The sequence below is a fragment of the Hevea brasiliensis genome, chromosome 14 (assembly GCF_030052815.1).
Source record: "Hevea brasiliensis isolate MT/VB/25A 57/8 chromosome 14, ASM3005281v1, whole genome shotgun sequence".
NCBI classification, from domain to species: Eukaryota; Viridiplantae; Streptophyta; class Magnoliopsida; order Malpighiales; family Euphorbiaceae; genus Hevea; species Hevea brasiliensis.
This window is the reverse complement of record NC_079506.1, coordinates 43,404,512-43,417,573: the sequence shown is the minus strand read 5'-3', so window position 1 is coordinate 43,417,573 and position 13,062 is coordinate 43,404,512. Positions and strand designations below refer to the sequence as shown.

Here is a 13,062-nt window from a genome sequence, read left to right as displayed (position 1 = left end):
CAGTTTCAGTTCGATACGGTTCTGGTTTGATTTTGATATGATTCTGGTTTGGTTTCGGTATGGTTTTAATTCTGTTCTTAATAAAGAATCAGAATGGAACTAAAACATCAAAATAAATTCAATTCAGTACAATTGTTTAATTGGTTTGAAACCTCTAAAACCATGTACAACCCTAATAAATATGTGTACATATCCACGTTAAAACATGACAAGTAATATTTCTATTTGATTTTTATTATACTAATTTTTCTTAATACAATTAAAAGAGAAAAAGAATAACTAATATATGCCACATAAGCAAACACCAAAAAAAAACAATTAACGCATAACAAACTCTTGACTTCATGAGAAAGATTAAACTAAATAAGAGACTAATATTATGACCTATCTGGACAAACAATTAATTAATAAAATTATGAAATCTTAAAAATTCGTAACGTTTTTTAAATATAAATTTTAATGCATTCCTTTTTTTTTTATTAAGGAAAACTTAATCTCTTATTTGCTAGCAACTTAAAACTTTTATAATAAATCTTGATTTTTTTTTATTTTCTACATTGGTATAATTATATGTAGTGTAATTTTTACGTGCATTTATTTTTTTTAATTTTTTTATATATTGAACGTAATTCACTTAACAAGTATTTAATAATTTCCTTTTTCAATTTGAATTTAACCAATGCCTTATAAAAAGAATATTTATTTATTTAATAAAATTAACAAAATTTAAAAAAAATGAATAAAAGTATAAAAACACAGATTTTAATTTAATGAAAATACAAAATTTTAATTGTTATAGGCTAAATCGTTGTAAAATATAAATCTTTATACTCATTTTCAATTTTAGTTAAATTTTTTTATTTTATTAATTAAACATCTAATTTTTGAAACTAATTTTTAATTTAATAATTAAGTCATTTGCATAATAGCTATTAAAAATTAATATATTATGATATATAAAAAAATTAAATGAAAATTACATGAAAAGTTAAAAACAAGAGTATCTATAATAAATACGACTGACATAAAATGCAAAAAATAATTAATATAGATAGAAGTGGGTCTTATAAAATTATAATTATTATTTTTTATTTTTAAAATAATTATTTTTTTAATAAATTTAGTAACTAAATTTATATAAGTGAAATTCTTTTATTGACCTGGCATTCCATTCCATGTGAGATGCTTATATGGAATATTGGTGATAATATATAAATACACCTTCAATGTAGCAATTCAAATATTAATTACACCATTTCACTTGAATTAATTGTTTTGCTTTCGCAAGCAAACAAAATTCAGCATATTTTATTTCTTCCTGTTCAACAGTAATATAATCGCTCGTAGCAAATGAAAAATTATTAAGTGCTCTTTACACTCGTATAAATGTAAATCACAAATTATAAAAAGTGGATCCAATACCTATGTGAAAGGAGCACATGCTCCTGATGTATTCTATAATTTACCGTGACAAAGAGGACAACTGAGTGAATAAATTTGGAGAAAGAAATGCAATGAATTAAAATGACAATGGGAAATGAAACTTGATGAAACTGCTTCAGCCGAATACAAGAATAAATCAAGAACCCTACCGATGTCTAATTGCAGATTGATCAACCAAACTTATGTGATCTCCAGATACCTAAACTAAGAAATCAAGAATGAAAAGTGGGTACTTTACATTAGCATTCAGTAGACTCTACAAAGCCTAGTTTAAGAATCGAGACTCAATTTCAAAACTAATCAGAATACATAAATTCACTAACCACTCAAATGCTCAAATGCTCTTCTCTAGGTAAGCTCTGAACGGTGTCGGACCATCTTCCATGTGAATGGTCACTGCTACTGGATGAAACCTGAGCCTCGGCCCTTGAATCTCTTATCATCTTCAAAACATCCCTCATCGATGGCCGGTTCTCTGGTGCAAATGATACGCATGCCATTGCAACATTTACAAGAGCCTGAAGTTTCTCCTCAGGCTCGTCCCCTGACTCGGTCACTTCCTCGCGTACTGACCAAACCCATCTTGGAATGTCTGAACCATGTTCCTGAACAAGGTCCTGGAAAGGAGTTTTGCCAGTCAGAAGTTCCAAGAGGAGGACACCAAAGCTGTAGACGTCTGAATATTGAGTGGATGGTTTTCGCGTGTCCCGGTTTTCAGGAGCTCTATAGAAAAGAGAAGTAGCACTTGGTTCCTCCAATAAGTCTGGATCTCGGAACACTGTCAGGCCATAATCAGTGAGGCAGGACTCAAATTCAGGCCCTAATAGGACATTGGAGGATTTCAAATTTCCATGGGTTAAGCCAGGGTTCTGGTGGATATATAGCAGTCCAGTTGCCAAATCTTCAGCTATTTTGAGGCAAGAAGTCCAGTGAAGAGGCTTTCCACCACCAGAAGTCCTTGTTCCTGTGAAAATAGCCAATAGTGTTCTGCTTCTCATATTGTTGTACAACTCATATCATTGTATCAAATTTAGTGAGAGTATTTTGCCATACTTTCTTATGGAGTGAAAGAAAGCCAAATTTATGTGTTATTTTGATTTAATTCTTAATTATGAAATTCGTATTTTTCCTGCAGATTTTTCTTTTTAGGAAGTTTAGAGTTTTGAACCTATATAAGAAGTTTTATTTCTTTAGGAATATTCAAGCTCACTCCTTGTTCAGTATTGATTTAAGAATTTTTGCAGCTTGATATCAACAATGCAGTTTAAGTAGGGTTAAAATTTCCTAGTTAGGGATTCTTAAACCCATTAGGAGTACGATTAATTATTAAATTGGAGTCTTTAGGTCTCGTGAGAGTCCTAATAAGGAGGTCAAGCCCCGAGGTATAGATATCTCCAAGGCTTTATGCTAGAAAGAAGATAGAATTTAGGAAGAAGACTTGGGATAGATAAGGAGTTCAAGAAGTAGGCTTCTCGAAATTATTGGATGGGATGCCAATGGACATAGACGGAAAAGTAAACTTAAAAACAACTCCATTATTTACGTATGTCTGTATTGGAGAAATTATATTATAAAGCTGTTATTTCTTATAGGCATAATATGGAACGTCAAGTCAATAAAGATTTAATACGTATAAATTATTACATTTTAAAAAAATAAAAAATATTTGATGATTATTTAGTAGTTATAATTTTATAGGCCCACTTGTATATACATATTTACTCTTTATTGGTTTGTCATTTCATATAAAATATTTTATACGAAATCACGGCTATTCTGTATAATTACTTGTGTAATTCTTAGCAGATACATGATCCTTCTCATTCCAATTAGCAAGACCCAAATCTAAATCCTCTTGACGAAGAGATCAAACATTTACTACTAGGTTGTCCCCTTGAACAACTAAAAGTTTTTATAAATAGAATAGTAAATAAAACTATGTCATTGTAAACGAAATATATGCAAATATATATAATTGCTTAAATTTTGAAAATTTTTATCATTAATTTTTCAGTAGCACCAACCATTTTAAATTTAACTATTCTTTAGTCACCACAAAGCTACACTTTCCAGTAATGTAAGTTAATGGTTTAAGTGCTTAATTTTGAAAGGTTTTTCACTAATTTATCCTATTAATAATCACTTATACTTTGATATAAAAGACAAAGAAAAAACTATTATTAACACATCATTTAATTCAACGTTTTTGTGTTATTATTAAAATTTAATAGTTGTTATGTGACATTTTCATCTCACTTGTATTTTTTTCCCATTTATTTATACAACTAAACTATGTTGTAATCTATTATATATTATTAGATAATAGTACATATAATTGAATATATTTTTATTGTATATTAAAGTCCTCAGAATAGATTTCCAAATTTTAGTCTCAATCTATAGCATAATAAAACATGTACTTAATACAAGGGAAATTTATTATTTAGTCTCTTTATTTTAACGAAATTAATTATTTAGTCTCTATATTTTGAAAATATACTATTTAATTCTTATATTTTATTTTTTTTAAATCATTTAATCCCTCCGCTAAATTTTCAAAGTCAAAGCTAGTCAAACTATTGTTTAATCTCTCTATTTTAAAGAAATTGATTGGTTTATCTCTATATTTTAAAAAACACTATTATTTAGTATCTTTATTTTTGTGAAACTAATTAGTTGCTCCCTATATTTTGAAAAACACAATATTTGAAAAATATATTCTTAAATAAAAATGAAAATTTTACTATATGAATGCAAAATATGAATTTCTATTTTTTAAAATTATTCAAGTATTTTTATTTAATTTCTTGGATATAATTTTTGTGTCTTCTCTATTAGGAAATAATTTATTTTAATTATTTAGAAATTTAAAAAAATTAATTAACTTTTTTAAGCATGTAGGTTGTATCATTTTTATCAAACAATGAAAAATAGAGAAAGAATGAAGGAAATAATGGTATAAGTGCTGAGAAGAAAAAAAACATAGGAAGAGAAATAAGAGAGGGTAAAGAAAAAATAAAGAGAGAGGATTATGGTAATTTAAATATAAAAAATAATTATAGAACTAAATAGTTATTAGAATCAAATTACATGTATTAATTAATTTATTTTTTAAAATATAAGGACCAACTAATTAGTTTTATTAAAATAAAATGAGTAAAAAATAATTTAATCGGCATTGACTAAAGAAAAAATTGACAGAAATATTAAATAATTTAACGATAGTAAAATATAGAAATTAGATAGTATATTTTTTAAAATATAAAAAAATTAAATAATTAGTTTTATTAAAATTTATGGACTAAATAGTAATTTTTTCTAATTTAATATAATTACAATGTAGTATCTTACAATTCTATTTTCTCATAAAAAAATTTTAAAAAACAATATCAATTCATGGCAGAGAAACTAGACTTTAGCCTTTGTTTGGATACATGAAAAGTAGAGGGGAAAGAAAATAAATGATGAAAAATAAAATAAGATTGTCACTTTTTTTTTGTTTGAAAATAAAAGAAAAATAATGAGGAAGAAAAATAATATTTATTTTATACTTATTATTGTCTCTCCAAATAATCAAGAGGAAAAAGTGTACTTAATTGAAAAAAATTACCTATACACTCTTGTTTGATCATTTCAACTTTTTAAATAATTTATAAAGTTAAAATTAAAATAATTAATTAAAAAAAATAATACTATTTTCTTTTCCCTTACTTATTCCTAAATAAAAAAAAATAAACTTTATTTCTCTTCTTTTTATTTTTTTTTCTTTCTCAAAACAAATAAAATAAAAAATCATAATCCAAACATAGAGTTAGGTTTCCAATATCTCCATGCTTACCAGGATCTCAAAGGGTCAACGAAATCATTTATGATGATGTTGTGCAGTGACACGTGTCTGACGGCGACAACACTAACATGCTACGTCAGCAGAAAGCAAGACTGACTGACTGACTGACTTTAGGAAGCTAAAAAAGCGCCAATTAAATAAGGGAGATTTTCAATTTAGTCCCTTATTATTATTTACAAATTAATCTCCATATTTTAGCAAATTTATTAAAACGTCACTGTCTTTTGCTATTCCATTTATTTTCTATTATTTTACCCTTAAAACAATGAAAAAGACTACTATGCCCTTAAAAAGACAAAAAAACAAAAAACAAAAAACTCTTTCCTAACTTTCAAAATAATTAAAATCTCTTTCCCATGTACGTCAACCTCCTTGCTTTTTCTTTAAGGGTGGCTACAGTACAGTTTCAGATTGGAATAGAACCAAAATCGATTGATCAAAACTAGATTAAAATCAATCACAACTGAAAATTAACTTTAAATCGGACAGAAACCTCTTTCTGTAATTTGATTCGAGTTCATATTTTTTAAAAACTATGAACTGATGATTTCAAATCAAAGTAAATCAACAATTTCAAATCAGATCAAATTAGTAATTTAAATACAAATGAATTCAATAAATACTTTATCCCACTCCTAATTCATTTATATAAATCATTAATTCTTTACACAATTATTCTCTGCACTCTCTTCAATTCTTAATACTCTTTATATTTCTCTCAAATGTTTTAAATAATTATTTTTTACACTCCTTTAAATTCTCAACTCTCTCAATTCTCCTATATTATTATTTTATATGCACACTGAAATTTTTAATACTATCTCAATTACTCTGTTATTATTTTATATCCTTAATAAAATTTTTAATGCCCCATATTTTATTTTTTTTTCTATTTTATATTTTTTTAATTATTAATTATCAATTAATTTTAAAAAAAAAAGCAAACAATAGAACTAAAAATTTTTATTACTCTAAATCCTAAACTATGTACCTTTCTCTAATCTCTTTAAAAAAAATTAATTTCATCTCTAGTTTTTTTTAATCAAGTTTAAATATTTGCTTATTAAATTTTTCTTAAAAATAAATTATTTTCATTCTCTTTTTTCTTATTTTATTTTAATTGAAATATTTTTTAAAAAAATTAAAATATTTTTACAAATATAATTTAAATTCTAAATTAATAAAATTTTCCTCTAATTTTTTTGTCTAAATCACCTTTAAACCACTCCCAAACTATTCTTCAAACCGTTTTGAACTGACCTTTTTCGAACCGTCCTTCAAACCGTTTTAAATCGGGACTTGAACCGAAACCGGCGATTCCTGAATCGTGGCCATTCCTATTTTTCTTCCCTTCATAAATATAGCAGGTTCTCCGCATCTCTTGCCCATATGACCATCAATGCATTAACAGAGATAGCATTTCATATATTTATTTGCTGAACAGTCTCCTTAACATAATTAAACAATCCAAACCTTAGCATACTCCTCTTTTATCAATTATCTCGAATAGCATACTCTTCTCTTTTATCCTTTCTCTCGAACACGCTCCTATATAACAACAACACATACCCAAAAATGCAAATCACCCGATTCAACTCCATTGACTCAGCCCCACCTTGCTCACCAAGATCAAAAGTGCTGAGAAAATTGAGAAGTCGGAGAAATACAAGTGATGTAGCGTTCGTGCGTTAAGGAGAGGCATTGGTGGTTGTAGATAGGAAATATGAAAGGGCGTTTACAATTTTTGAGTGAAAATAACAGTAGTAGTTGAGATTGAAAACCGAGCCATGCACTGTGCTTGTGCGACATTGACCAACCAGTTTCCACTATGAAATCAATCACATCTCTTCTACCTCAATGATTTCACTCCATTCAATTATCATCCCAAATAACTTTGGCTCACTGTAATATCATAAGTTATCGTTTTGTGTTGTGTATGGAAAATGGGATAGGCATTGGGTTTTGGATTTCTTGTGGCCTTGTGGCTTGAGCGAAGGAAAGTAGTGATGATTTCTCTAATGGGCATTTGTGAATATTGAATATTTGTGAATTAAAATGAAAAAAAAAAAAAAAAAAGCAATCGGGTGTTGGTAGGTAGTTTTGGGTTTTCAAGTTTTTATCTCTCATCTAACTATGTTTTAATCGGCATAATTGATTAAAATTGAATGGAAGGAATTTTTTATTTAACGGTAACAGAGGACAGATACAATTTAATGAGTTTTTTAAAATGTAGGAACTGACTTGTACATTATAACAATATGCAGGACTAAATTATAAACACCCCAAACAATGCGTTTTATGATAAAGCAGCATAACATATATACGTAATAATAAAACAATGACCTGCTAAAAGCATTTGGCCACAAAGTACAATGACCCATGAGCCCCTTATCCTATCAGATCATCTCTTTATTTTCCTTTTTTAACCCAGGGGATGAATTTCAACTAAAATTACCTTGTTTAAAAAAAATTCACTTACAATTTTGCTTATTTGGGCAATAGATTTTAACAAAAATTATTTTAAATTTTAATTTCGCTTTTTATTTTAAACCCAACCAAATTACTTAAATGCTCAACCACGTATTTCCCTCACAATTTCAACTAAAAATTTAGAGAGCCAAGTACAGTAGAGGGGGAGAAAACGCACATGTTCTGACCAAGTACAGTAGAGGAGGAGGAAACGCAGATGTTTTGAAGTAGGTGAAGGGCTTGATTCATCGAGATAGGATTGTTTTAAAAACTATTTTAATATTGTTAAATAAAATTAAATTATATATGCATGAATATATTATTAGTAGTATTATGCAAATAAAACAAATTCAAATTAAATAAAAATAGCAGGTAGAGACGGACATTACCGTGGAGGACAGAGAAGAGACTGCCGTTGGGGAAATAATCATATACAAGTAAGCGTTCCTCCTTAGCCTGAAAATAAGCTCTGAGTGGGACCAGGTTCGGATGCCTTAGCCTACCAAGCAGGTCCATGTGTCTCCGAAACTCCTCCACCCTTGGATATCTCGCATCTTTTAACCGCTTAACGGTCACGATGAACCCAGACTCCATTACAGCTTTATATGTGCATCCCATAGTACCTCTTCCTAGTGTCTCAGCTGAGGCCTTCAACAAATCCTCTAAACTGTAGCCCATCTGCTGATCCCCTGCACCCAAGAATACCAAAGTCCCCAACCCCTCTCCCTCCCACGAAAATCCACCTAGTGTTCCGCCGTTATTACCGCCAAAGCCACTCCCACCACCTCCATTTCCTCCATTGACACCACCGTTATCACCAACGCCAACAATCCCTTTGGCTTTGTTTCTTCCTTCCCCCACGACTGAGCCCTCTTTACTGCGGAGATTCTTGCGTACCAAGAACACCATAAGTAAACTAATAGGACAAAGCAACAGAAACCCACCTACACTCCCTGCAATAATCTTGATCAATCTACTGCGTTTGGAAGATGGCTTTGGAGTTTGCTCTGTGGGAGAAATAGGGCTGGCTGATGGCCCAAACTCAGATTTTTTACACGGATTTTGAATCTGTTCGCCGCATAGATCAACATTACCGGTAAATGAGGACGTATTAAACCGAATCAAAGAAGAGGTCACCGGAATCTGCCCGGAAAGGTTATTATTAGACACATTGAAGAACCTGAGGCTGGTTTGGTTCAAAGGAGGGATTGCTCCAACCAAGCTATTGTCTTGTAAGAAAAGAACGTACAATCGGGTTAATTTGAGGAGCGATGGAGGGATTGGACCTGAGAGTTGGTTTTCGGCTAAAACTATGACTTTTAAACGGTGTAAGTTGGTAATGGAATCTGGGATATCGCCGGAGAAATTGTTGCTGTTGAGAAAGAGAGATTTGAGATTGACAAGGCCTGAGAGATTAGGGATTGACCCTGAAATTGAGTTCCCTTTGAAACTTAGAACCCGAAGTTGATCCAATTGATTCAGGGTTTTGCCATCTAGAGTACCACGCAAGTTCAAATACTCCAGAACAAGCCTACTCACCCTTCCACTCATGCATTCTTTGACCCCTTGCCATTTGCAGGCATCGCTTCCTTGTGGCCAGGGAAGCGAGTTCAAAGGATCAATTGATGACTTGAGTGCTAAGAGCATCTGGGCATCCCCTGATGTAACCAGAGAAAAATGAGCAATGACAGAGAATAAGAACAAGTAGAGAAATGGGTACCTTGAAACCGGTGGTTCTATCATCTTGGAGATCAATCTGCAGCCTCCGCTGGGTGTAGAATAGAAATAGGAGAGCAAAACTGAATCTCTCATGCCTTGATTGATATCATTAGACTTGATTTTGGTTTACTTTCCGTAAAGGGCAACATTATACACCTCCAAAAACAGGGTAATCTTGGTGCTTATAATTACAATCATAATCAAAGTCCGTCATCATCAAACACTTTTTAGCGTACCCTTTTGTGTTGCACTCATGTTCTAGCTCTTCCAAATCACCATCAAAAACCAAAATAGAAGAGCCCAAAATCTTCAGATCCACCCTAGCAATAAAGTCTCAGAAGGGAACCAATTTGGGTCATCTTCATTTCCTCAGAGTTTCCAAACAAAGCAGAGCAGCTGAAGAAGTATACTGCAGAAAGTAACCGAAGGTCACCTACTCAGTGGGATGGAATGCGAAAACCCTGAAAGCAGAATATCATCTAAGCACGAAGATAGTCTCCATTGGTCAGTGGTGAAGTTCCGAGTTGAATCAACGGGAAGAACTGGTTCTTGCTTTCAAACTCACGGATATCCCAGCGTAGCCTTCACGTGAACTCATCTCAGAACTTGCAGACTAGAAATAATCTTTCTTTTCTTCTCTCAATGATTTCTAAGTTCTCAAACTTCAGGCATTATTTAAGTAAATTACTAGCATTTTGTATCTTTGTTTCTTTGTTCTCTCTCTCTCTCTCTCTCTCTCTCTATCTGTGGGTCACGTACGTGGGTGTGGGGGCTGTGCTCCTTGGGCTGCTCAAAGCTACTTTTAAGCTGTCTGAAGCCTTGACGTGGTAAAAGAAGTAGAACCCCACACAGGGTGAAAGTTTTAGACCCCAGCTTGTGCTCTATCTGTCAAAAGATGAAGATCCCACAATGGGTTGATCAAGCTTCTACTAGCCACAAGCTATAAAAAGGCAAAATTAGGAAATTTCCATTTTCCAGCTAAGAAACCATTCCCTGAAAACCAAGATCCAAGAATGCCATGGATCTATCTGGACTTTGTATGTACGCTGCAATGCAGTGATAATAATTCCACAGAGAGAGAGAGAGAGAGAGAGAGAGAGAGAAGAGGAAAGGGAAATTGATGAATGCGTTGAAGGCAAAGGTACTGTAATAAATTGGAGCCTCTCTTAACCCTTAACAAGGGGTTGAGCTACCCGAAACGTGGCACCATTAATGAAAAAGAAAAAGGGTAAAGGTTGGTACAGGGTATACCATGTAGTTGAGTTCAAGTTAAGGTTATGCAACAAGCTGTCACCTTCAATTTTGGGCAAAGCAAAAAGATATTGCCAAGAAATTTGCTTATCACGATTTGCTGGTGGTCTTTGGCTGTCGTCACCACGGGAAATCTACGCCTCCTAGGAGTGGTGTTCGCTAGTTTTATATATATATATATATATATATATATATATATATATATATATATACGAAAAAATTTATTTTATTTTTTAGTCTTATTTATTTTTATTAAATAATATATTTTAAATTAAGATTTATTTTTCATTATTAAATGATAATGTGTATGAGAAAAGGTATAATAAGAGTTGAATTATAAATTAAAAAAATAAAAATAAAAACTGTCTAAACTGAATTCAACCCGCTTAATGTGAAAATTGAATATATGTGTTTTTAAAATTTAATTTATTAATTTCGGTTTAAATATTATCAAAATCGACTTTGTCAATTTATTTGATAAAATAAAGTAAATATGCTCAAATCGATCAATGTACAACCCTATATAGTTAGTACCGGACTATAGCGATCACCTATCACTGCGTATTAAGAAAAAAAGCATTATAGATCGAGGAAAAAGGCATGTATCAAAATTATATCTTAGAATCACCATTAATTACTCTCTAATAATCCTAAAACTCATGAAAATTTATTGTTGTAACTTCAAACACTCAATAATAAAATATATATTCATGTATCAATAAGATATAATAAAATTAAGCGAAACCATATTACTAATGCCATTAAAAATTAATAATCAAAATAAAAAAATAAAATAAAATTTGTGTTTTACATGCGTTATATTGTAACATATACATGGATTATCAAATGCACACATTATATCATTTTAGTTGCATTAGGGAATTCAATGAATTAGTAATTTTCAAGCAAATTTTACCCAAAGTCTCTCAACTTTAATCCTTATCTCAACTTTGAACTATATAACATAAAACTATTTGGACATTGATTTATGGACAATAAAACCATTTTGATATGTTATTTCCATTTTTTAATTATTATGTCAAAAAGAAATAACTTAAATATTTGAAAAAATTAGTATTTAGTCTCTATATTTTAATAAAACTAATTACTTGATCCCTGTGTTTTAAAAAATATACTATTTAGTCCTTATATTTTATTTTTGTTAAACTATTTAGTCCATTTGTGAAATTTTTTATTATTCATACTATTCAAACTACTATCTAATCACTCTATCTTAAGAAAACTAATTAGTCTATCCCTCTATTGTGAAAACCATTACTACTTACTCCTTACAATTTAGTGAAACTAATTAGTTTGTCAATGTATTTTGAAAAATATATTATTAGATAAAAATAAAAATTTTGCTATGTGGATACTAAATATGAATTTATATTTTTTTTCTTTGAATATCATTTTTATGTTTTCTCTACTTGAAAATAATTTTCTTTGATTATTTTAAAATTTAAGAAAACTTATTAACTTTTTTATGTAAACAGCTTATATCATTTTTATTAACAAATGAAAACAAAGAGAGAATGAGGGAGAGAAGAGTGTGAGTGAAAAGGAAAAGAAATATGGAGAGAGAAATAAGAGAGGATAAGAAAGAGGGGTGTGCAGTTCCGGTTCGATTCGGGTCTGCCTGGCAATCAGAACCAAACCAAAATTTTGATACGGTCCAGTTCAATTCTTCATTGTTTTTATTCTAGTTCAATTCGGTTCTCAGTTTTTAGGTTCCAATTCAGTTCTTTGTTTTAAAAACTATTTTATGTAATTATTTCCTTAAAAGATAATACTTGAATTAGCATTTAAGTTTTGAATTGGCCTATTAATACATAATGTATCATATAATAAATTTTTTAGTTATTTCTAAATTATATAATTTTTAATTATAAGGTACATATATAATTTAGGATTATATTAGATAATATAATAGTGTAAGTATATCATATAATATATATTTTAATATACTCTTGATTTAATTGGCTTGATGTCCGATGATTACTATGGCTTGTTAACCGTTCTGTTGCATACCTGGAGACACTTTGTAACTGATGGTGTGACGGCCCGAGGTACTTGGTACCTAGTGCCAGTTTACTCGTTTATCCAGTCCAGTCAACTAGTATAGGCTACTTGGGTAATAAAAATAAGTCTTAAAGATTTGTAACCATGAAATGAACATAAAAGTCACAAAATTAAGGATATTATAAACAATTATCAAAAATTTTAGTCTGGATAAATTAACAGATTAATTTCTTGTATTTATTTATTTTAGTTTATTTTTATATTTTATTGGCACCACTAAGCTGTTTTGCTTAGCGTGTCGCTTTTTGCCA

At 30.2% G+C, this 13,062-nt stretch overlaps 1 protein-coding gene across 1 annotated transcript; it reads right to left on the bottom strand.

The window, feature by feature from the left end:
- Positions 1-1,519: 1,519 nt before the first annotated feature.
- On the bottom strand, positions 1,520-10,610 carry LOC110657533 (inactive leucine-rich repeat receptor-like serine/threonine-protein kinase At1g60630). Its single transcript, XM_021814775.2, has 2 exons — positions 8,149-10,610; positions 1,520-2,407 (listed from the first exon to the last, which is right to left on the bottom strand). The coding sequence occupies exons 1-2, from the start codon at positions 9,569-9,571 to the stop codon at positions 1,770-1,772; spliced, it is 2,061 nt and encodes a 686-aa protein (XP_021670467.2). The 5' UTR covers positions 9,572-10,610; the 3' UTR covers positions 1,520-1,769.
- Between the last annotated feature and the right edge of the window lie 2,452 nt (positions 10,611-13,062).